Here is a 26,484-nt window from a genome sequence, read left to right on the forward strand (position 1 = left end):
TACGGAATGTTATTTTAATTCCTAAGGTAAAAGAAACATGAACAATTAAAAACTAACACATGCAGGTTTCATAATATCTATATCTATTTTTGGTTTATCTGTATAGAACGAATAAAGTTTGTGAAATGGAGATATAAATAGGCAGACAGAACTACTCCCGGCTATAGACAGTAACTTGTTGGTCTATTTATAGTTTTGGGGTTCCAATGAATCTATAATTCAATACTTAAACTCTGAATGATCAACCCCTGTTGTGATCACGAACAGCATCAATGAATTCACAATTTATATTCCTTCCTCACTTTCATTATCGCTTTTCCTTTTTCTGCAAGAACCTGTTTTCAACCAGAGATCCATGATTATTACCGTAACTAAGTAAAAATGTAATCGAGAAACATCACCCGTTGAGATGCTGAGTTATATCCGGGAAGAATGATTTAAAAGGGATGGTGAAGTTAACTGTTATACTATAGAAATTAAGGTTGAGAAAAAACAAAAAAACACATTAGTGTATGTTCATATTTATTTACCATAAACGAATTATAATTTTACAAAAAAAAAAAAAAAAAAAAAAAATTGGTCGAAATTTTAGTGAGGCAATTGCCTCACTTGCCTCAATGGTAGTTACGGCTCTGACACTGTGCCAAAAAAAAAGGCTGTAGTCTATGACTATTCATGTAAATTTCTGAAAACTGAAAAGTGCCAATATAGGACCAAGCTCATGCGATTTATAAACTCAAGCTCTAACAAGGTCAGAGTATTAATTTTCATAATCCTCTCCCTACTATTCACACAAAACTAAAAAATTGTCCCCGAATCTATTTAAATAAAAGCGGGAAAATTACTTAACAGAAAATTACCCATGGTTCAATAGCCTCATCTTTAATACTTAGCAATTTTACATCTAGATTGCTTGCCAATTTCATTTCTAACACTTAGATTTTAATAGCTAAACTACCATTGAACTTCATATTTGAGCATAAACCGATAAATCTAAATTGATAAAAAAAAAAGTGTCAAATACAGAAATGCATAATTAGTCCGTCATTGCTTCCGAGTTTAGACAACTACTATGATTTCCGGAATGAGAAGCGTTAGACCGAATTGCTTAATATATCATGTAAAGCATACTATTTAGATAATGCATAAACACAAGAACCTAGCTTATACATAACTTATCATTATAAATACACAGAAAAGTCCACACCATGTGCTGCTGTCGCTCTGTAGCCTCATTACTTCGATCATTTCATCGTTTGATTTAATTATCTCCCCTTGTTTTTGTGAGTGCTGAAGTAAGTTAGTAAATTGCATTAAAGTCGACATATATGTACACAACGTAAATTTTGTGTGACTTTTAAACGTATATTTCATTTAAATCATGCAGTTATACTAACAACAGAAAACTTATCAGTTGCTAAAAGTGGTTCACTCATAAAAAAAAATTGAAAACAGGTTCAAAATTTGTTTCAACGAAGCACTTTTCTGGATTTACATTCATCAAGAACGCTCAGAGCCAAACATGTGAAAACTGAAGATGTATAAGTACAGAGACCTTTGAAGAGCCATATATATATATGTCAAAAACACCCAAAAATAAATAGCCAAATTCATCTAAAGCCAACTTTGCCTGAGGGAGTTGAAACCTTAGTTTCTTAATAATTTCTAAATTTATAAACATACAATTTTAGTAAAGTTTGTTAAATCATGTCAGTAATCATAATTCTGGTCTAAGTGTAACAGAGATTGGCTGATTTTTTAAAAAATGTGGCACAAGAAAGTCAAATGATAATGCGTGAAAATTCTGTATTCTGTATCGTGAAAACAAGAAGCAAAGGGTCTGGTCTAGACCTGAGAAATTACTTGTGCTGTTATTGCAACGAGTAGTGAGTTTAGGGATTCTCACTGTATATGATATTTGTTTTTCATTCATCAACTCCTTGATGTATACATGCAATAGGTGTCCGTCTAAATTTTCTCAATTTCATGAGAACATATAATGTGTATTTTTGTTGTTTTTTCCCCCCATCTTCATTTAGTTTTCGCTTATTTGTATGTGTTGGAGTTAAAAAAATTAGTAAGACATACATAGAGTGTGCAAGGATGTCTGTGATAATTTCCCGATGCATGTATGTGTCTAAAAGAGAACCCTAAAGATATTAGTAATTCAGATGCCACAGAGACATTGTACATGATATTTCTTACATTCAAAGCACTAACTTTCCTGGATTAACCTTTATCAGATATGGTAGGAGTCTAAAGTTTGTAGATACTTGTGTTATTAGTTAGGAATGTGTTGGAGTCCAAAAAACTAGTAAGACTTACATAGAGCGTGCAAGGATGTCTGTGATAAATTCCCGATGCATGTGTGTGCCTAAAAGAGAACCCTAAAGATATTAGTAATTCACATGCCACAGAGACATTGTACATGATATTTCTTACATTCAAAGCACTAACTTTCCTGGATTAACCTTTATCAGATATGGTAGGAGTCTAAAGTTTGTACATACTTGTGTCATTAGTTACATTTAGGAACAGCATTATTTAAGATGTTGCACTTTGATTCAGGCAAGTGAATACAGTTATCAGAAAAGTTGATTTCTGGCAACTTGCTAGAGAAGACAAGTTAAAACGATAAGTTAAAAGTTAAAGGCCTACTATGTTGGAAAATGTAAAAAAATATCAAAATGGTCTTTAAAAGGAGATGATTAAAAACAATAAGTAATGAATTCCTTTAAAGAATAATTATCTTTTTGTAAATTTACCTCAATTTAAATGTATTATTCAGCAATGGTTAGGTTATAAGCCCATTAAGGGTACAAGTATGATTTAGTGTCTGATACTGGTTGATACATAAGTAATCTACCTAGATGTATATTTCAAAACTATGCAGCTGTCTATTTCAGATAACACTGCAATTCAAATCTTCAACGGAGACTTTTCTGTTTGTAACTGAAGTCTTTCTTTGATTGTTGGACAATGCAGAAATGTTTAATTTTACAGGAAAACATTAGTGATTTTTGTGCTTTTACATTTTCAGATAAAGGCTTATCAAGATGCTGCAATCCCCACTAAGTCCACATGATTTGACCGCCCAGCTGACCACATTTAAATCCTATGTGGCATTGATTGCTGACCCTACACCAGGAAGTATGGTTTATTTAAACACATTCAAATTCTTTTCGAATTATTTGCATCTAACTAATTATACAAGATCTTTTATCTGCAATACATGCAATACTGTATAGCTTTTTTTTAATCACAATATATGATTTATTTGCATAATTTTTAGGCTTATATTTATTTGGAACTGATTTATAAAGTCTTTTGGACATGTAACATAAATATATGAACCATTATACGAAATGAATTAAAAACCTAGACAAGTTTCTAAGGTTAATAATGAGGTGTTGTTAAGAGGTAGAATGATTACAATATTGACTGATGATCTCCTCTCCGGAGTAGAGGTCATATGTAGATTAGTCTGATAAGATCTGACTACCTCTTTTACATAAATTTTGTACATACATAAATCTGTCCAATAATCATGATAATACTTCATTACATGTACCGGTAACTTTAGAAATAATAATAATGTCCCTGTCGTCTAGTATATTTTAAAAGGAGAAAATATAATACATGTAGAATTTGTTGCATTGTTGGCCTGTAACTGTTTTTCATTCAAAACTCTTTTTTAAACTTGATGTTACATAAAATAAATACATAGACCCTATAACTTGCTACTGTGTAATATGTAGGAACTATTATATTCCATGAATGAAATATTAAAAAAAAAAATGTAATCAAAATTCTTTGTTTAATAGTATGGTTTTGTAAGAGGTAGAATGATTACACTATTGACTGATGATCTCCTCTCCGGAGTAGAGGTCACATGTAGATTAGTCTGATAAGATCTGACTACCTCTGTTACTAAATGGATCTGTCCAATGATATTTTATTACATATTACTTTACATTATAATGATGTTCCTGTGATCAAGTTTTGATCTGTAGAATAATACTTTATTACATATTACTTTAATAAAGTTTATTTATAAAGGAGAATGCATATTGATTTTGGGCCTTAATTGGCCTCAAAGTACCCTGTATTTCATTCAAAACTCCCTCAATTTTATGTTTATTAAAGAATTAAAATTGAGAATGGAAATGGGGAATGTGTTAAAGAGAAAACATCCCGACCATAGAAAAAAACAACAGCAGAAGGTCACCATTAGGTCTTCAATGTAGCGAAAAATTCCTGCACCCGGAGAAAAAATAACACGAAACTTTATAGTATTTGACTCAAACTCGCTTAGGTTAGACTAATTTACATATAAAACAATGCAGCTTACTTAAATATGATTTGTTACATACATTTTTTTAACATTTAAAAAAAGAAATATTGTCACTTGCTGGAAGAAAAACTTGTTTGCCTCTGAGAAATCTGAAGAAAAACTAAAAATTAGATATTCTCTTACTCTTTCCCCTTTTTACAACAGTATGAGTCAAGATCGAGAAATGAATTGGGTGTGGCTTTATATAATCTATTATTTTTGTATTTTAAGTTGTTGAGAAAAAGCTGAAAGCTGCACAGGAGTTAAGTGAAAACTTTGAGGTAATTATACATTTTCATGCATATATTATTTATTTATCTAATTGGAACATTATTTTTTATAGTAGCTTTTTGTAATAATATAGAATGCACTTTAAATTTCAGTTGAAACTATTTTATCCATTTTAGCATGGAAAACAAAAAAAACACAGTACAATTGACATTATTGTTAGAGTGAAAATATTTATTTATAGTGGTACGCAGTGTTTTGTCATATAGTTATTCAGAGATTACTAGAAATTTATACCGCTGCAAGATCTTTCTAAAAGTTTATCATAATTGCTTTTAAAATTGACAGAGTGTTGTACAATCACCTCAGTACCCACAGTTTTTATGTGATGCCTTGAAAGTATTCCTCAAAATTCTGGATGATGGAGAACCTCAATTCATTGCTGAACAGAATATGCAGGTAAATCTAACGTAAAGAAATCAGGTTCAGTGAGTAAAACTAGTTTATATTTATATAAAAGATTATGCTGGTTTATTCAAGTGTATTTGTGGGCCCCAAAACATGTTTCATAAGAAAAATCTGTTATTTTTACTACCGCTATGTGCGATTATTTTTAGAAATTTGTATTAAGGATCATGTGTATAAAATAAGCTTTAATTTTACAATTAACACAATCAGTTTTAAGGACTGTATGTACATGATGTATTATTCCAATGGTTATTACTAGAAAAATTTTGAAAACAGAATTTGTTTAAATTATTTCATATTAGTTTAACAAGATAAGGTTTTCTTTGAGTAAATCTCTATTTAATTTTATGCCAAAAGGAAAAGAAGACTTTAAAAGATATTCTCTGTCAGAAATTCTTGGACCTGCTTTAATAGGGTAATTACACATAATGTTAAAGGCTTTATGTTTAGCTCTAGCACTATGGGCCATGTTAGCTATTGGCATCACTTTTTTTTTGGCATGAGTTTTTCTCAATAATAAAAAATCTGTCCTGAAACCACCAGAAATTTTCAACCAAAGTTGGTCCAAGAATTAGTATAAGATTTAAGTTTTTATTTCCGCTGTTTACAAGACGTGTAATGGTATACCGTTGTCTGTCCATCCGTCTTTTAATCTATCAACATCATGTTGGATAGCTCAAAATGCTTTTACCAATTTGGATGAAATTTTTATGAATTGTTTATATATTTTGACATGAGCTCTTTGTTTCGTTATTATTATGCTTAACTATACTTCTATGTCCACAAAACTATCTTTTCTAATAGGTCTGAGGCTTTCAAAAATTTCTTCTAAAATCTCTTAATTCGTTTCATCATTCTCATTCTTGAAGTTCTTGTAAAATTTTCTGTTTAAATACTATGAAGTTTTAAGTTTTATTTATTTTAGCAATTACGGAAGCTGATGCTGGAAATCATTCATCGTATACCAAGCAATGAGCATCTAAAGAAATATGTACAACAGATTTTATCTCTAATGTTCAAACTACTGAAGGTAACATTAAATAGCGTTACGCTTTTTAACATATTAAAAAGTACTTGGCTTTGTGCTTTCTGTTATTGTTGATTGCTATACTCTTTGTCATTTTGTTCTATCAGTGTTATCTTTAATATAAAAAAGAAGATGTGAATTTGTCTACATTACTTTTAAAAATCATTAGAGAAATGGATTCCACCACGAAATGATGTGCAATATTAAATTTATTCACTCAAAATTTTAAATATTTAAAACCCTCAATGAACCTTATGTTTTGAATTTGAAAATTTAACTGTCCCATGTGGATAAATATAGAGTAACACTCGATACAGGGTAGAATCTATATATGTTATATTTAAAACTTTTCTACCATGTAAAAGAATGCTGTTTATGTGAGTGACTTAAATTAAAATTTGCATTGGTTGTCAACATCACAGAAAACATTAGATGTATAGGAATGTTGCTTCACTACATAATATTATCATTATGGTTCTGATTGAATGTATTATATATTTCAGATTGAGAATGAAGAAAATGTGATAGTATGTCTGAGGATTATTATAGAATTACATAAACAGTACAGACCTCAGTATAATGAAGAGGTAAGTGAACATTTGTCATAGAGATTAATGATGGTAAATATAGTCTCAATGGTAATATTTTAAATTAATAAAATACCCATGGAGATTAAGATCATTGCAAGTGTCTGTGCATTCAAGATGATACTCTTTCAAAAGTACTTTTATTTATGATAACAATCTGTTAATAGTTTGTGTAGGTTTGGTGTATTTTTATGCTTCGACCGTAGCGGAGGGGTATTAAGTTTTACCAGTGTCCGTTTTTATGCATGTTTCAGAATTGGTTTCTGTTGTCTTACTTTTGTTTGCCTCAACCAAATGTTATGCAACTTTTACACAATGCTTATTACCACAAAACTCAGATTAAGTTTGAATTTTAGTGGCATCACTCTTACTTTTCTGGAGTTATGCCCCTTTACAATTTAGGAAATATGCTGAATTTTTTGTTTCATTTTCATTCTCTTACTTTAGTTTTCCTTTACCAAATGTTATGCTTATTACCACAAAACAAAGATCAAGATTGAATTTTGGTGGAGGAGTCACTTTTACATGTAATGCCCTTTTACAAACAAAAAAAAATGCTGAAATATTTGTTTCCATTCTCTTAATTTTAGTTTGCCTCAACTAAGTGTATGAAACTTATAAACAATGCTTATTACCACAAAACTCAGATCAAGTACAAATTTTACAGGTCTTGTGTTATTTCCCTTCATAACTTTATAAATGCAAGCAGGGGCATCATCTATGGACACATTCTCCATTCATTCTCAATTTGTTTTATTCCAGCATTTTATTTCTGTAAGTATGAAAAATAATTTATTCTAAATTGTTCAATTTTAAGGTACTGAATACTTTTATTTTGTACTGATTTTGCAGAAAATAGTCTTCATCCTTTTAATCAAATAGTTTGAACAAGGTGAACCAACACCTGAAGTGGTTATTGTGCGGTTGGGTAATAGTTTATAAAGAATCTTTTGTCATCAAGCTCTGAACAAAAGTTCATACATTCAATTTTAAGAGCTATAACTGCCAAAAAGTGTGATTGTATTAAGTGGCCATGAGTAAACATAAGTAAAAATGTAGGGGATGACCACACAATTGATATCCAGATGTGAGTTTAACAGTATTTAGATACTGATTACTGTAAACCAACTTATTTTCACGAGCGATTTATTTTTGAGACTTTCGCAAGTAGAAAATTAACGTGAAATAGTAAAAAATCTTTCCTTATTAAACTAAAATTTAAAAATCATGAAATTAAATAGCCACGAAGTGGACTAGAAAGGATAAAACACAAAATAAAGTATCAGCGAAAATAAGTTGGTTTACAGTCTACGTCCCAAAGAAAAAATACACAATAAGGAGATATGGTATGATTGCCAATAAGACAACTATCCACAAGAAGCCAAACAGTGGTTTATTAAGGGTGAGGGTTCATGGGTTGGAACCCCCTTTTTGTTTTGACGATCAATGCATTTGAATGGGGACACATAGTTGGATTGGAACACCCCACCCCCCTTTTCTCATGGGTTTGGAACCCCCATTTTAATAATGGCCTGATACACCCCTGCCACATGATGTGAATGTAAGCATATACATTTTATGGTGTTATCTTTGTTTTGCAGATCAAGGACTTTTTGCAGTTTGTTAAAAATATATACAATGGTTTACCAAACCACTTACCAAAAATCTTTGAACCAAGGAATCAGATTAAAGTAAAAGATGTAACAGAGATAAATGTTGATCAGTTATTACAGGAGACTTTTACTACAACTACAATTCTCACAGACAAGAAAAACGCTGACAATCAAAATATTTCTGTAAGTTTGTTATTATTGTTGAGATTTTGAAAACTCTGCATAAACAATTTCTTTAAGTTTTTCATGATTGACAATAGCAAAAAGAAATTAGGAACAAAAGGAGCAACATTGGGTCTCTATCAGCCACAGTGCTTGCTATACATAGGTGTCAGGAACAAAAGGAGCTACATTGGGTCTCTATCAGCCACAGTGCTTGCTATACATATGTGTCAGGAATAAAAGGAGCAACATTTGGTGTCTATCAGCCACAGTGCTTGCTATACATATGTGTCAGGAACAAAAGGAGCTACATTGGGTGTCTATCAGCCACAGTCAGTGAATTTGCTAGCACTTGTCACTTTCGTATTTTACGAAAGGGTTTTCTCATTGCCGAAAGTATTTCAAATCAATTTCGTCACTTTAATTTTGAAAGTGTAAAAAAAATTTCGCAATATAAACCCATAAATCTACCTGTCTTAGTGTTTTTGACAAGTTTATGACCTCCAGGTAATTAACATTTTCAACAGGTGTTACAAGTTGTGATTACAACTAATCCACTTATCGCCATCGGATAGGTCTCTAATCCACTAATTATTAATAAACCCCATAATTGAATGACCATCATAATTATTTCCCCAGGAAAATCAGTCAGTCGGCATTTCAACAACCAGGAGTATAGTTTCGTCATTTAATCAAAAATGTAACAACCCGGACCTGGCAGGTGCGGATAGACAGTTCGCATTGAATTACAAAGTTCTCAAACGATCACAATCTGAAGTTCGTTTGTCGTAGATTCGTCATTCAAAGGCATTTTCGTCATATTTGATTTAAATTTTCATCAAAAACTTTCGACAATTTCCATTTAAAATAAAGAACTTTAATGTGTTTATTCAAAACTTTCACGAGTTAAACAGGTGCTTCCTGTATTGTGTTCTACGCATGCGTGAAAGTATAACTTTGACTATTGATAGACATTAAAAACGTAAAATACGAAATCATTTAGAATCAATTGAACGAGGGAGACAAATATATATCTCTAACTAAAGGAATTTAAATCGAAAAATGATAATTTCCTGATGAATCCGGACTCGTTTTGAATTTATTCTCCACGTGTCACTTCCCGTTTTTGTTTCATTTTAAAACCGAAAGTAGTAAACGTGATCTATTGTTGATTTGTTTACAACCTCCTTTCAGTCATTATTAAAGTTCCAAAAAGTATTTTACACATTTCCAACTTGATAGAAATGATTTCCAAATATCGATTTAGACGTTTTATAAGGATATTGGTTATACAGTGAAATAATCATTGCAAGTTAATTTCTGCTGTATTCCTTGTTTAAAAAAAATAGAATCCAACTTTTGTTGATCAGAAATAACCCCTGGAACAAACTGAAGAGAAATTGTGAACTAAATTTCTGGATTCCATGTCAGAATCTTTCATAATAATGGCCAATACAGTCAAATCATACAATAACTGCCAATCGTGCTGGTGCCTCCATCCCTTAAAATCTGACAAAGTCAAAAGATGAAGCTAGTATTATATACATCATTAGTCCCTTGCATTTTACACAAAATAAGGTTGATTTTAATAGTGCGCAAAAGTGACTAAAGCCCTCAAAATCCTAGCATAAACCCTGCACAGTGCTTGCTATACATATGTGTCAGGAACAAAAGGAGCAACATTGGGTCTCTATCAGCCACAGTGCTTGCTATACATATGTGTCAGGAACAAAAGGAGCAACATTGGGTCTCTATCAGCCACAGTGCTTGCTATACATATGTGTCAGGAACAAAAGGAGCAACATTGGGTCTCTATCAGCCACAGTGCCTTGCTATACATATGTGTTATTTCTTTCATTTATAATTTGCAGCTGGAATAATGATCCAGATATCCAACTGTTTTTGAGACATATACGAAATACATGTATATTTGGAAAAAATGAATACATATTAAATATTTTGAGTTTTAAAATCTTTATGACATAACTCTTCCTCTTTAGCTATTATTTTTTGTGGTTTTAAAAAGAACATGATTTCATTTAAAACAGATGCATTTAATGCAAATACATTGTATGCTCACAACTTGTATTATTTTATTTCAGTACAACATAATCCCCAAAGGAACTTTATCTCTGAAAGTGTTAGCAGAGCTGCCTATAATTGTTGTGTTAATGTATCAGTTATATAAACCTAATGTTCACCAAGAAGTAGCAGAATTCATTCCACTAATCATGAATACAATTATCTTACAACCATCTGCTGTTCAAAGGTAAGTTACATTTGTACAGAATCTCACAATTCTTTATTTATGTACTTTTGTACAAGATTTCGTAGTTTTTAAGGAAAAAATGATTTTTTATGGATATTTACTTTTGTGGTTTCATAACGGTCTGCATTCAAGTCTATAAAAAAGTGTTATTTGTTGGTTCATTTGTACACATGAAATCATCAAAAATTGGAACCCAACAAATAATAATTTATCCACAGTTCCTGCGTCCTTTTCTTCTGATTAAAACTTTTTATTAGCTCACCTGGCCCGAAGGGCCAAGTGAGCTTTTCCCATCACTTTGCATTCGTCGTCGTCGTCCGTCGTCGTTAACTTTTACAAAAATCTTCTCCTCTGAAACTACTGGGCCAAATTAAACCAAACTTGGCCACAATCATTATTGGGGTATCTAGTTTACAAAATGTGTGGCGTGACCCCGCCAACCAACCAAGATGGCCGCCATGACTAAAAATAGAACATAGGGGTAAAATGCAGTTTTTGGCTTATAACTCAAAAACCAAAGCATTTAGAGCAAATCTGACATGGTGTAAAATTGTTCATCAGGTCAAGATCTATCTGCCCTGAAATTTTCAGATGAATCCGACATTCCGTTGTTGGGTTGCTGCCCCTGAAATGGTAATTTTAAGGAAATTTTGCTGTTTTTGGTTATTATCTTGAATATTATTATAGATAGAGATAAATTGTAAACAGCAATAATGTTCAGCAAAGTAAGATCAACAAATAAGTCAACATGACCAAAATGGTCAGTTGACCCCTTTAGGAGTTGTTGCCCTTTATAGTCAATTTTTAACCATTTTTCGTAAATCTTAGTAATCTTTTAGAACAATTTTCTTCTCTGAAACTACTGGGCCAAATTTAACCAAACTTGGCCATAATCATCATTGGGATATCTAGTTTAAAAAATGTGTCCTGGTGACCCGGCCAACCAACCAAGATGGCCGCCATGGCTAAAAATAGAACATAGGGGGTAAAATGCAGTTTTTGGCTTATAACTCAAAAACCAAAGCATTTAGAGCAAATCTGATGAGTGGTAAAATTGTTCATCAGGTCAAGATCTATCTGCCCTGAAATTTTCAGATGAATCGGACATTCCATTGTTGGGTTACTGCCCCTGAAATGGTAATTTTAAGGAAATTTTGCTGTTTTTGGTTATTATCTTGAATTTTATTATAGATAGAGATAAACTGTAAACAGCAATAATGTTCAGCAAAGTAAGATCTACAAATAAGTCAACATGACCAAAATGGTCAGTTGACCACTTTAGGAGTTATTGCCCTTTATAGTCAATTTTTAACCATTTTTCGTAAATCTTAGTAATCTTTTAGCAAAAATCTTCTCCTCTGAAACTACTGGGCCAAATTTAACCAAACTTAGCCATAATCATCATTGGGGTATCTAGTTAAAAAAAATGTGTCTGGTAACCAGGCCAACAAACCAAGATGGCCGCCATGGCTAAAAATAGAACATGGGGGTAAAATGCAGTTTTTGGCTTATAACGCAAAAACCAAAGCATTAAGAGCAAATCTGACAGGAAGTAAAATTGTTGATCAGGTCACGATCTATCTGCCCTGGAATTTTCAGATGAATCGGATAATCGGTTGTTAGGTTGCTGCCCCTGAATTGGTAATTTTGAGGAAATTTTGCTGTTTTTTTGTTATCTTGAATATTATTATAGATAGAGATAAACTGTAAACAGCAATAATGTACAGCAAAGTAAGAACTAAAAATAAGTCACTATGATCAAAATAGTCAATTGACCCCCTAAGGAGTTATTGCCCTTTATAGTCAATTTTTAACAATTTTCTTAAAATTTGAAGATTTTCAATAACATTTTCCACAGAAAGTACTGTTATAGATAGAGATAATTGTAAGCAGCAAGAATGTTTAGTAAAGTAAGATCTACAAACACATTACCATCACCAAAACACAATTTTGTCATGAATCCATCTGTGTCCATTGGGCCACAATTAAAAATATTTCAGTTTGCCCAAACCCGACCCATGATGACTGGGTGTGGGTAGGTAGGTAGGCAAATTCTTTTTTTTTTCTTTCAGAATTTGCATGAAAATTTTTAAAGATCTTAAAACAGTACATCTGTTTTTTTCGTCAAAACCTTTGTAGAGTCAACCAAAAGCCATGAATTTAAAACCTCTATACATAAATTAGTCTACTTTATGATTTGTATCCTGAGATGTTTTTAACCCTGACAATTGCTACATGTGTGAAAGGGCTGGTGGATTTATGAAGTGATTTTCAACAGTTACATCAACACGATGTTTGTGTATTGATTTAATTTGTTTGCAGTTTTTAAACCCTATATCTATTAAAATAGATTAAATGTCCTAAAATATTTTAAATGAATTATTATCTACCATCCATAGTTTGTCTTTTTTTTTTTTTTGAAAATTTATATTTTAATAATTACATTAGATCTATGTTTCATTATAATATTTTATTCTGATTGTTTAACTGCACATCACGTGTTATTCCATAAGCAGTTGCATTGCTCAATACAACTTTTCACTCATGATAACATGTGCTCCAACAATAAAGTGCACCGGTGAATTAAATAATAAAATATATAAAATTCGTGTTTTCATGATCATAGCTAAAAAATGTAATTATAAGTATTGAATGCTTCTTTTTGTAACTTTATAGGGTTGTAAAAGCATTGACCCTGCGTACATTTTTAGAATGAAGCGCTTCCGCGCTTCATACAAAATGTACTTTGGTCAACGCTTTTACACCCAAATAATTTACAAAAAGAAGCATTCAATTCGTAACATTATCACACAGGTAAACTAATTTGGCTATAAATAGATCAAAGCATGTTCTGTAGAATCTCCAAACTAAAAACATATTTGTTATAATTTTATTTCTTTAAATAATCAAGTTAAAATTTTTGAAAATAATCATTATTGATAAAGTATAATTGCATAAAGTTAACGTTTTCTGAAGACTATTTTATTTTTAGGTCATCAGGTTCCAGAGGCTTCCTCACAAATTTGTATAAAAATCCCACCATAACATGTGTTTACTTTTGCACATGTGAAAAAAATATTTTTGACAAAAGCCAGATTTATATTTAGGCCAGGATTTTTTAATTTGTTGGTTTACGGATCCGCCGACCCGATTTTGCCGATTTCCAAAATAAAAATAAAATCAAATTTTCAGGCTTTTTTTTATTCTCGCCGACCCTAACAAATGCATTATCCCTGAAAAAAAAATTAAAATGTCCTTTTTTATGAAATGAAATGCATTAATCACTAACAGAAGTGATGACACTTTCTGTTGTGAAAAATGAAACTTTCAGTTTACGTTTCTAAAAATAGACAAATCAATTATTAATGACCTTGAAATGTCGTTTGCGCAAATAATTTTGCGGAACGAAACCTGTGTTTAAAACCAATTACACAATAAGTTCGTTTTCCTTATTTGTCACCAGTCCGTAAGATGCATGTTTCATATAAATAGACTTGTCCAAATGTGGACAGGTGGAAGTTCAAGACATCAAGTTAAAATACTGAATTTTAACAAATCATTTGATATTTTCTTGTTTTATAGATAATAAAAAAATATCGTCCATTTGGATAAAAAACGGGAATGCATGACAACAGATTATTTAACCTGATATTCTCGTTTTTCCAGTGGACGAGTCTATTACGTTTTTGACACGTGTGTTGAAACTTATTTTCGTACGACATTTTTACTTTTTTTTTTTCTTTATCAGTTTTCGTGCTTATTATTTTTACCAAGTTTTGATTAAAAGCTAAGTCAAATAACTGACGTGAATCTGTTTTTCTTGTTTGTGAAATGACGATTTAATTTCGTCTTTGTCAGTGTACCCCCCCCCCCCTCCTTTTTTACGGGAAATTATTAGACAATGTCATGCAGTGTTTACAGCTGAGCAATAATATTTCATCAAACTTAAATTTAAGAACGATGAAAAAATAGTATGACAAACATATTATTAGAAAGGTGAAATATATTTTTATTCTGCATATCAGTTTTCTGTCTTGAAAGATCTTTTTTTTCCGACCGACCGACCCGACTTTTTCATGGAGAAAATCCGTAAACCAACCAATTAAAAAACCGTGGCCTTATATTGCAATAAATTATTCAGAAGGAGTTACATTCAGTTAAGATTATATTCTGATTCTGTGAGCAATTATAGTTTTATCAAATTCTCCCAAACAGCAACGTACTGATCTTGTCAACTAAGACTTGTAAATTTGAACTATTTGAAAAAAAGGCATCTAATTCACATGATAAAGGAAGATTATAGTTAAAGACAACAATTTATCAAGAAATAATTCCTTTTTATTCAGTAAAAACAAAATCTTCTTGCAAGATTGTATATTCGCAACTTCCGGATCCATTTCCTGTCAGAATAACATTGAAAATATTCGATTGCACATGGTTTTGAACAAATCTACCTGAATATTCTTATCAGATATTCATTTACACGATGAAATTAACATTGAGCATATAGGTAAGGGTTTGGTAGTACAGACAACTAGAGCGTAAAAAAAACTGTGCCACTTCACATGTTTCACTTCTTTACGTTCGTTAAGTCAGAACATAAAAACAGAGAACATCGAATATCGATTAACTGCATCTCTTATGCGCTTTCTTTTAATCTTATTCATAGTTACTTTCAAACGCAAAGACGACAAACTTTAAGTTTTATACGATGACGGAGCAGACACGAAAAAAATCCGCAAAAAAAAAAAATTCTTCTAAAAAACGTCAAAAAAAGAATTTGAGTCGGCGGGTTTATTTTGGGTCGGTCGCGTTTGGGCAAACATACAATCTTTTTATTTTGGCCTTGTTTAATATTCACATAGACCAAGGGGAGCGACACAGGCTCTTTAGAGCCTCTAGTTATTATTTTCAAATGAATCTTGCCAAAATATCTAGATTTAAAGCTGTTGTTACTTTGTATTGAACTCAAATGGATTAAACAATTTCTTTTTGAAGTATCAAGGTTCAATATGTTATTATATTTAGGTGAACAAACTTGATTTCACTTTTCCAAATTTATCAATTTCAGATTTTAAATCGCAAGAATTGCACAATTTCAATTTCTCATCAGAGGCCAAATCTATCAAAACACAAATAGCTCATTTTGTCTATTGTCTTTATTCAATGTTCAAACCACCTCCTCTGAAGCTATTATTATGTACAAGACAAATATGTTTATTTTAAAAAGATTTTTTTTTATTATATTTTACAGGGCTAGTCCATCCTTCAACAAGGAGATATTTGTTGATTTCATAGCTGCTCAGATTAAAACTTTATCCTTCTTAGCCTACATTATCAGAATATACCAGGTAGTTACTTAGATAGTATTACTGAGATACATAACAAAAGTAAAGAGATACATTCAATACAAGAATGAAAATCAAGAACATTAAATTTCCGTAAATATTTCACTATTTGCCAGAGCTAAGAGGTTTAATTTTATTGTGGTATTCCTTACAAAAAAAGTTATAAACATGAAGATAATCATCAAAACTTTCATAACAGTTTAAGTATAATTACCTATGAGACAACTGTCCACTAGAGAACAAATGATTTAGATGTAAGCAACTATAGGTCTTTTTCCAGTCATCAAGAACAAACAAAAATCCATAGTCTTATAAGGGCTGACATGCTCTATCGTTATAAAAAAAAACCATATGTCTGATTTATGACTAAACAATAAGCAAATATCATAGTTAACAACTAAGGGCATATGCTCTAGACATTAAATAAAGAACTGAAGAAAAGTAACAAACATAAAGTTTTGTTTTAAACTAAGATAATATTTACTTCAGGAACAAGTTCAAACTCACTCAGCACAAATGGTGAAAGGCCTGCTTGGATTGTTAACATTTTGTCCACAGGAAGTGGCACATTTGCGCAAAGAATTACTAATTGCAGCCAGACATATATTAGCTACAGATTTACGCAATAGTAAGTATAATATTTTGTATAATATACATAACTGAAATATGAAGAATTATGAAATAATGATGAATCCAAAGGACTGTGTCAGTGTAATTAAAAAATCCCAATGAGGGAATTAAACAAAACAAATTGGTACATGTATCTCTTTGCTTTCAGAATTTGTAACCTGTATAGATCAGCTATTTGATGAGAATGTACTTATTGGAACTGGTTGGACCACATATGAATCTCTAAGGTATCAATTATAGTTTGAATAGTAAACTAATCAGCTAGAAAATTAAATCAGTTGTGTTAAAATTTAATGTATCACACGTTATTTTTCGTAATTAATGAATAGAATTAAGAAGATGTGGTGTGAGTGCCAATGAGACACAATTTATAAAATGAAAACAATTATAGGCTTAAGTCTTGCCTTTAACAAGATGCCCTGACTGACACCAAACAGCAAGCTATACAAGTCCCCAAAATTACTTCAAAATGCTTTTAGAAGATATAATTGTAACCAGGGTCAATTATTTTTTTCGCCACCTCTTTCGCCAAAACAATATATTTTTCGCCACTTTATTATTTTTTTCGCCAAGTAACATAAATATATTTTTCGTTTAATATTTACTTTTTTTCTATCCCCCCCTCCCTTACATAAGATGATTTTGCCCCATTGTGTCTGACTATTCTCTCAAACTTATTTTAGAGTCTACGTTTTAATGAATAAACACTAAACATTTACTTTAAGACAACTGAAATTTTTTTAACTTAAAAGGGAAAAATATTCATTGTATTTTAAACAACTTTCCTAATGAGGGGCCCACTATACTTTAATAATAAAGTAGATATATATTCTCTCAAACTTATTTTAGAGTCTACGTTTTAATGAATAAACACTAAACATTCACTTTAAGACAAATGTTTTTAACTTAAAAGGGAAAAATATTGATTGTATTTTAAACAACTTTCCTAATGAGGGGCCCACTATACTTTAATAATAAAGTAGATATATATAAGTCCTGGAATATAACAAAATTAATGGACATGTTTTGGTCATATAATACCAGTATAGTTCGTAGGGAAAATTTCTTTAAAAGAAAATACTGATGTGCCCTTTTATACTAAGAAGTGTATTTTACAACAAAACAAAAGCTTTTATCACATGAAATTGAGCCCTCATTTCATGTGTAGTCATTATATTGAAGGATTACTCTCATTCGAGGGGTTGTTCCCAACCTGTTGGATAGATTTCTTCCTAACGACAGTTTTCTTTTCTTGACCATCGTAAATGAAAAAGTTGAGACGTAAAACTATGCTTGAAACACGTGTGTCACTCAAATGACTTTTAAGTAGTCTCCCTAATCAATTACCTATATTAAAGTCAAAGGATAATTAAAGTTTTAAATCGGAGATTTTTCTTGCTTTTGAACATTTTTCGTCACAACAGCATCTTTCTTTTCTAAACTATCTTTAAAAGGAGAGTAGACTTCAAAAGTTTGCTTCAAACACGTGCGTCGCAAAGTGGTAAATAAATTCTGTATGTGACATTTACATCGGTAGTGGAAGCCATTTAACCATATGATTTTGTCAAACAATTCAATCAACACCTTTATTAATTAGTCCTTTGTTGTCGATAGCTATAAAATGCAATCATCTGATTATTGATTTTCTGTCCAAATCTTAATGTGAATTCAGAGTATTGTCTGATTAGGAAAATCTGAGAAAAGGATGAATTTTTATCGCCACAATTATTATTTATTATTATGACCGCCAGCGGAAACCCTGGTTATTACCGAAAATAAATCGTTATATATTCTTTTCGCCAAATTCTTTCGCAAATGACGAATTTTTATCAACACAATTATTATTTTTTCGCAAATTGCGAAAATGGCAACCGCCAGCGGAAACCCTGATTGTAACATTTATAGCTATCTTAAGTCAGTAACTTTTTATATGCAGAATCATTACCTAATCATCACAAGATTTTTATGACTGATTATTGTTTTTGATTTAAATGTTATGAAGTTAATCTTTTATAAAGCTACATATTGTATGACCTTGCATTACAGACCACTAGCCTACAGTACATTAGCAGACTTAGTACATCATGTTAGACAATCTCTGCCACTCAGTAACCTGTCACTAGCTGTCAATCTGTTCTCTAAAAATGTCCATGATGATTCCCTGCCCAGTAGTATACAGACCATGTCATGTAAACTCTTACTTAACTTAGTGGAATGTATCCGTGCTAAGAGTGAACAAGACAATGGAAATGTGAGTAGATAATAAAAACTCTCTTACTTTTATTTTCAATCTTAAAATTACATGTAGAAATGAACAAAATGGATACAATTTATCCAAGTAAAATTGTTTATTTACTGTTTGAAGTTTCCATAATTTTAAACGATGATGAGTCCATTTTGTTCTTTTAAAATTTTATTGCTTTTAAACCATACCAATTTTATTGATATATTCTTTTTATTTCAGGGTAGAGAATTATTAATGAGAATGTTAGAAGTCTTTGTACTCAAATTTAAGTCTATAGCTAAAATACAGCTTCCACAGATTCTTCAGAAATGGTAAGTACTATATTGATCTGTAAATCATCTATATTAATCTAAATTTAATTTGAAAAAGCAGTTTGTCTTATTTTATATAGAATGCATTTGAAGGAAAACCATTTGAAAAAAGGAGTAAAGATGAGTAGATATTATTTCTTTTTTTAAACACCTTTCAAGAAAATAATTAAATTATATTTACAGTAAACAACAACCTCAGACTACCCAGACATCATCATTTGATTCTAAAGTGGATACAAAAGTTGACACCAAACCAGTGCTAGAACCACAGAAACAGCCTTCACCTGATACAGTACTGGACAATAAACTACCTTCCTCTCTGTTAAATGACCCCTCCTCTAAAGATAAAGATGACAAGGTGTGGCCAGATAAATCTACTAACAGATTTGGTATAACCCCAGGACAGACCAGTACCTATACTGTTAATGACTGTAGAAGTCTTGTGAAGACATTAGTGTGTGGAGTAAAAACTATAACTTGGGGCATTGTCTCATGTAAAGCCACAGGAACAGGTAGGATATATAGATAACAATAAAAAATTTAAACAAACAAGATTTTGATTTGAAAGGACCGAATAAGGAGTAAGCTTTTAATAAAGAATTTTTGAATTGTTGATTGTTTTTGTCATTTTAAGTACAAAAAACCTAATTTTTGCATCTTTTTATCTTTCAGAAGCCACCACAATACCAGCCAAGCAATTCCTGCCAAAAGAAACACTGGTTTACATAAGACTTGTGAAATATGCTCTTCAAGCTTTAGACATCTATACTATTAATGTATCTCCCACTGGACAGGCTGTTATCAGACCAGCAGTGTAAGTCATTTCTCAAACTCACACAGAAAAATGTTGTATTTATGTAAAATAAGTGATTATTTCATGTAAAATATGATTTTAAGCTTTTCATTGACAATTTACGTAAGTCAGAGGTTTTGTGGTAGATTACTTATTACAACTATCTATTTTATACTATTTCAGTGTTCAGAGTGTAAGAACTAAAGAAGAGAAAGAGGTATTAGAACACTTTGCAGGCGTGGTAAGTTTTCTTTTGAAAAGCATATTAAAAATGTTTTGGTCATTATTATAAGAAGGTGGTAGTTTAGTGTTCCCACTACTGTAAATTTTGACATTATTATGAATAATGCAGCAACTAAATGAATATCAAATAGTTCAAGCTCACATTTTTATATTTGATACATACATCAGTTTTTAGATTTAAATGAAATCCCAAAAGTTTGTCTGGCATTTCTGTCCATTCTTCAAAAATTACAATTACAAATGCATACAATTATTTCTGAATTTACAAAATATAAATAGTTTGTAAAAAAATAAAAAAGACAAAATTGATATTTTGGAATACTTGAACAAGATGAAAAGTTTTCCCATCATACAGCAATGTTTTCAGACAATAAGAACAACTAAAATGTATTGAAAAATGTTTGAGAGACAGTAAACTAACAATATAGCAACTGAACATAAGATATCAAAGTGATTGCTGTATGAACAGAATATGAAATGAGCTATAAACCAAACACACTGATGTGTTGCTGTACTGTAATGTCTTGTTGGAAAATTGTCTTTTAATTCTGTGTAACTTGCACTTAAAAAAACACATCTTGTTTATAAACTTTTATATATCAGACTTCAGAAATGAGGACTGATCTTAGAAAGCATTCTCTGTGTTTGTTGATATTTGACATATAACACAATGTTTGATGGTTTATTATTTCAGTTCAACATGATGCACACTCAGACATTTAAAGAAATATTTTCTACAACAGTGGAGGTAATTTTATTAACTATAGATTCATGTGTGCCAACATAGTGTCCAAAAGTTGGGGATTTTATTGAAGATTTTTAAGTTTACAACTCTTATACTTTATGAGTATATAAATAAATTTGGTGTATTTACTGTCTTCTGATTGGTTAAAAGAATTAGCTTCATTTTCAATGTTATCAATTTTTATGGCGACACGCCCACTCTAACGTTGTGTATTCATACGCAAACATCTATGTACGTTGTATTAATATACATCTTTGAGCCTTATTTTTGATAGCAATTTATTTATAATGAATGGTAATAATTTATTTTGAATTTATTGAACCATAAAATTAATTTTTGACTCTTCACATTGAATAATCTGCTAAGCAAATATCAGCCATTCATTAAATAAAATATTAAGAAAGACATAAATTTTACACTGATGATTTCATTAACCAATATTTGATGATCTAAATTTATAATTAATTATACCTCATATTGGTAAATCCATAAACAGTAATAGACAAAATAATTTTACAATAAGAACTTACATATACAACACATAAAAGTCAGATTAGGTGTAGGATATTACTGATCAGATTTGAGACCGGTTGAATTTTTTGTTAGATTATATTTTGTTCCTGAATAAAATATGTGGTGGATTACACCAGTCTCTACAATGGTGAATAGCCAATTTACTTACTTTCTTATCCTATTGATTCTTTCCTTTCAGTACATGGTTGACAGAATCCATAACAATTATGCACTACAGGTATGCAATATATTTTTACATTTTGATTATATTAATGGTTGAAAGTTATGATATTTAAACTATCACTCTTAGTCATAGATAATGTAAAATATGCCTTTCATATGAATAAGTAATAAATATACAGTAATAAATATATCAGTTACAAATGATTCTGAAGTTTAAGAGGTTGGGACCCAGCTCAATTGATTATAATAATCATCTTTGATTTATCACCACATAATAAAAAACATTTTTTTTATAGAAATATACATCAATGTTTATAATTTTTGTATTTCAAACAGATGAGCACCAATGCCTCATGATTGTTTTATATTTTACAGATAGTAGCTAACTCTTTCTTGGCCAATCCCACCACCTCACCAACCTTTGCTACAATACTGGTGGACTATTTACTGGCAAGATTAGAAGAAATGGGATGTAAGTTATTATAGCATCTAATTATATTTAGTATAGAATGTAAGAAATTTGTAACAAATAGCCTTATTGATGATGTTATGACAAGGTCTAAAATCAAGCTATTGGTAGATCACAATTTAGGCAAGATTTAAGTTTCAAGATGATATTTTATGAACTTTATGTCTGTTTATCAAATTCATAAAACTCCATGGGGAGAAAACCTCTATTGATTGATTAAAAGTTTCTAGGTGAATGGTAAGGCTCAAATCAACTATTGATAAGAGAAATTAGGGTAAAAGTTATGTGTCTGAAAGATGTTTTTTGAACCATTTGTTCCTTCTAAAACACAAAAAGTCTGGTTCTGGACAATATCTTTTGTGCCATTAATGTAAGCATTAATTCTTTGATTAATTTATGAGCATTAAGTAGACAAAGACTCCTTTTGATTTTGAGATAAATTGGTCAAAGATCAATGTCAGAGCAACAATGAAAAGACTGAATTTTGTTAATAGTCTGAAATATTAATACTCTGAAATATATTGTCATAAGTTGTATAAAGACTTTTCAGTCAACGACTCTCCCCAAAAAACACTTAAAAATTAAAAATAAAACAGTTACCGAACACAAAAGTGAAAATAAGATCTCTGGTATTTTTTCTCTGTTCATCTATTCATTTGTATGTATATTATAATTATGTTTATTGCAGCTAACATGGACAGATCTAATTTGTACCTGAAGTTGTTTAAACTGGTGTTTGGTTCTGTTTCATTATTTGCTGCTGAAAATGAACAAATGTTGAAGGTATATAATTTGGATATTTATACACTAAAAGGTTGAAATTGTGCTATCAGTAAAATATTGCTTGCAACATTCTTTTATGTATTAATGTTCATAAAAAGAGTCTTGTATTTGAAGTTTGTTTTTCTTCTACATGTATATCCAAATATCTCAGAGATTTTATGAAAAAAAAGCATAAGTTTGAGATTGCATTTCATATGGGAAATTTTATCCATAACATTAAAAAGTACAAATCTCAAAATTTTGTTGAAACCCTGAGCGCTCTTGGAACTTAAAAAAAGATTAAATTGATTTAGTAAAAACATATAAGATAAATGGATTTTTGTTGGATCATTGAACATATAGTAATTAAATTTTATAATTTTGATGTATTATGTATTCACAGCCTCATCTACATGTTATAGTGAACAGATCTATGGAGTTGGCAATGAGTGCCAAGGAACCTTACAACTATTTCCTGTTACTAAGGGCATTATTTAGGTCAATAGGAGGAGGAAGTCATGATCTTTTGTATCAGGAGTTTCTACCATTACTTCCAAATCTACTGCAAGGTGAGAATTTCTAAAGGCAATAAGAGTACATGACCTATTCTATTAAATAAGATGTCTGATTTAAAACATGGCAAATTGTAATAGTTTCACATATCTGTGGTACTGAATGTAAATATGCATATATATGTATATATGAAGTGTTTAAGATCTAATACTGTGGATTCATTTATTAAAATGGTAACTGATTTTAGAAGATTAAGGAAACCTTGTATTTTCATGTATATATGATTTTATTCTAGCCGAAGTTGGCATTCAAATCTCTAGAAAATGTAAACTTCCTTGAATTCTATATAGATCACATGTATAATGATACTTATCAGAAAATAAGATATAGAGATAATATTTTACAGCTTTTTGATATTGAATTGATCCTGATGATTCAATCTCCACATGAAAATTATGCAGGTAATAAAACTGGTTTTTTTTTACATGAAATTGAAATATGATTGAATGAATTAATTAAATTTCAGGATTAAATAGTTTACAGAGTGGTTTACATCGGCAGCATATGAAAGATTTATTTGTAGAGCTTTGTTTGACTGTACCTGTCCGTTTGAGTTCCCTTTTACCTTACCTACCAATGTTAATGGATCCACTTGTATCAGCACTAAATGGATCACAGACTCTTGTCAGCCAGGTAACATGTCAGTGTTGTATTTGTAACAACATTAAGTTGAGCATCTAGGGTAATAATTCAGTTTTCTTGGTGAAAGTGATTGGGTGTTGAAAATGTATATCAAAGTCAAATGCATCAGGTTTTCTGTATTCAAATCTTTTGTTTTATATGTTATCTTACAGAGACACAAACACTGATGCTTAATGATGTATCTCACATTAGAAAAAACTTGGTAAAGTAAAAAGATATATGAAATCTGTACAGGACACAGATATGTATGTATTTTTATGCAAGATGGCTAGGCAAATAATTATACAAATTGTTTGAAAAATATGTTCTGCAACATGTAAGGCTTGATTTGAAAGAAATATAACACTTGAATAGAATTTTGTTATAATTGGTATACATTTGCATACATTTAAACATTGTTTGAAAAATATTTGTGTGTTTACCATCAATATGACAGAAGTGTATGTTTTATAGGGATTGAGAACATTAGAACTGTGTGTAGATAACTTACAACCAGACTTCCTGTATGATCATATACAACCTGTCAGGGCTGAACTTATGCAGGTATGATACTTTGATTCTGATTCTTCCTAAGTCCAGTCGTCATTCTTTAATTACTTTAAAAGGATTTAGATGCCAATTTTAATTGTCACCTTTAAGTATGATTTTCATATGATTCGTACCTTAAAAGATTTTTTAGTTAACTTGCAAATTATTTTCATGTCATTTATTTTTTTTAGATATCAAGTAAGTAATTAACTGTATAAAGCTTATAAGAATAAGTTATACCTATCTCTACCTCACTATATTGTAAGTAATACAAACATATTTTATTGGTTTTACTGTAATAAAAAGATAACTGATTAAAAAATATACTTTTTATGAAGGCATTATGGAAGACATTGAGAAATCCAGTTGATAATATTGCTCATGTAGCATTCAGAGTACTGGGGAAATTTGGTGGTGGAAACAGAAAAATGTTACGAGAACCACAAAGGGTAAGTACAGTTGTGAAAAATATAAAAAATCATAAATGGGTAAAAATGTTTTAGATGTATGTTTTGAATTACTTTTCCTTTGGAATGATGCAGCAATACTGTTTGAAAAAGAAGAAAAAATACATATTGCACTGTGAAATTCAAGTGCTTTGGCCTGTGAGAGACATTTTCGAAATTTCAGGATTCACACCTTATTAGTATCATTGACTTTTGATAGGAAATTTTATTGAAATGTTAAAAATTCCTATCCACAAAATTAACATACATTTCCAGCAAATGTAAAGCCTTTACTGTATTTGATTTGTTTTGCTACATTTGTTTTCCAGCTTCAGTATAATGATAAAGAAACAGCAGGTCCATGTATTACAATATACTTCCAAGACTCAAAAACACCTATAACACTTCCTGTAGAAAAGGTAAAATATCATAAGTTATACATATAATTATTCAGCAATGTTATTGGCCATAGATACTTTCTATCCATATATACTTTCTAATTACACATTTCTGTATGTGCTGTCAAAATATACACAAATAAGATGGGCGTCAATGCAAATTCAATCTCTCATTTGGAACTTCTAAATATGTGATTTCATTAAGAATATATACATGTGTTACATGATTTGCATATATTTTAGGCTATAGATGCAGCATTGACGGCCTTGAAATGTAGTACAACAGAGAACTTTGTAAGACGACAAGCTTGGGAACTTATTAAATGTTTCTTGGTATCTGTCATGAACTTGGAAGATGACAAACAAACATTAACCTATCTCTTCACTCATACAAGGTAAGGCAAACATTGTCAATGGAGGTCAGTATTTTTGTTATTTTACTTTTTACAATGTTATGTAATACAAGTTTACAATGTATTACAAGTTTACAATGTATTACAAGTTTACAATGTAATACAAGTTTACAATGAAGTTTACAATGTAATACAAGTTTACAATGAAGTTTACAATGTAATACAAGTTTACAATGTAATACAAGTTTACAATGTAATACAAGTTTACAATGTAATACAAATAAAACAAAGTAATACAAAATAAAGAATGTAAGCCAAGGCTTGGTGCTGAAGACTGTACTTTGACCTATAATAATTTACTTTTACAAATTATGACTTGGATGGAGAGTTGTCTCATTGGCACTCATACCACATCTTCTTGCATCTATTTTATTAGAATACAGATAAATTTATCTTTTATTTCAGTTTTACAGAAAATGAGGTGCCACTGCAAACTGGACCATTGTATAAAACACCAGACTCACACTCCAGAAAAGTCCATGAACAGGCATTAACTGGAATGTTTGGTAAATACAAAAGAATTAAAATTATGTTTCATTCCCAATGGGGTGTAAA

General features: G+C 30.6%; 1 protein-coding gene across 1 annotated transcript in view; it reads left to right on the forward strand.

Moving 5' to 3' along the window:
- The first annotated feature begins 1,079 nt into the window (after nucleotides 1-1,079).
- The window catches only part of LOC139492907 (transformation/transcription domain-associated protein-like), an 85,613-nt gene continuing 60,208 nt past the window's right edge, over nucleotides 1,080-26,484 (forward strand). Inside the window, exons 1-27 of the mRNA XM_071281059.1 lie at nucleotides 1,080-1,136; nucleotides 3,039-3,150; nucleotides 4,565-4,614; nucleotides 4,910-5,020; nucleotides 5,955-6,059; nucleotides 6,560-6,643; nucleotides 8,245-8,439; nucleotides 10,521-10,687; nucleotides 15,942-16,038; nucleotides 16,525-16,663; nucleotides 16,814-16,892; nucleotides 18,712-18,916; nucleotides 19,130-19,221; nucleotides 19,405-19,733; nucleotides 19,894-20,035; nucleotides 20,198-20,255; nucleotides 20,952-21,005; nucleotides 21,715-21,753; nucleotides 22,074-22,170; nucleotides 22,856-22,950; nucleotides 23,333-23,498; nucleotides 23,969-24,135; nucleotides 24,598-24,687; nucleotides 25,011-25,121; nucleotides 25,448-25,537; nucleotides 25,760-25,911; nucleotides 26,335-26,435. Of these exons, the coding sequence (XP_071137160.1) occupies nucleotides 3,057-3,150; nucleotides 4,565-4,614; nucleotides 4,910-5,020; nucleotides 5,955-6,059; nucleotides 6,560-6,643; nucleotides 8,245-8,439; nucleotides 10,521-10,687; nucleotides 15,942-16,038; nucleotides 16,525-16,663; nucleotides 16,814-16,892; nucleotides 18,712-18,916; nucleotides 19,130-19,221; nucleotides 19,405-19,733; nucleotides 19,894-20,035; nucleotides 20,198-20,255; nucleotides 20,952-21,005; nucleotides 21,715-21,753; nucleotides 22,074-22,170; nucleotides 22,856-22,950; nucleotides 23,333-23,498; nucleotides 23,969-24,135; nucleotides 24,598-24,687; nucleotides 25,011-25,121; nucleotides 25,448-25,537; nucleotides 25,760-25,911; nucleotides 26,335-26,435 (3,109 nt within the window). The 5' untranslated portion in view covers nucleotides 1,080-1,136; nucleotides 3,039-3,056. The remainder of the gene's footprint in view (nucleotides 1,137-3,038; nucleotides 3,151-4,564; nucleotides 4,615-4,909; nucleotides 5,021-5,954; nucleotides 6,060-6,559; nucleotides 6,644-8,244; nucleotides 8,440-10,520; nucleotides 10,688-15,941; nucleotides 16,039-16,524; nucleotides 16,664-16,813; nucleotides 16,893-18,711; nucleotides 18,917-19,129; nucleotides 19,222-19,404; nucleotides 19,734-19,893; nucleotides 20,036-20,197; nucleotides 20,256-20,951; nucleotides 21,006-21,714; nucleotides 21,754-22,073; nucleotides 22,171-22,855; nucleotides 22,951-23,332; nucleotides 23,499-23,968; nucleotides 24,136-24,597; nucleotides 24,688-25,010; nucleotides 25,122-25,447; nucleotides 25,538-25,759; nucleotides 25,912-26,334; nucleotides 26,436-26,484) is intronic.

This window comes from Mytilus edulis, chromosome 1 (genome assembly GCF_963676685.1).
Source record: "Mytilus edulis chromosome 1, xbMytEdul2.2, whole genome shotgun sequence".
Classification (NCBI taxonomy): domain Eukaryota; kingdom Metazoa; phylum Mollusca; class Bivalvia; order Mytilida; family Mytilidae; genus Mytilus; species Mytilus edulis.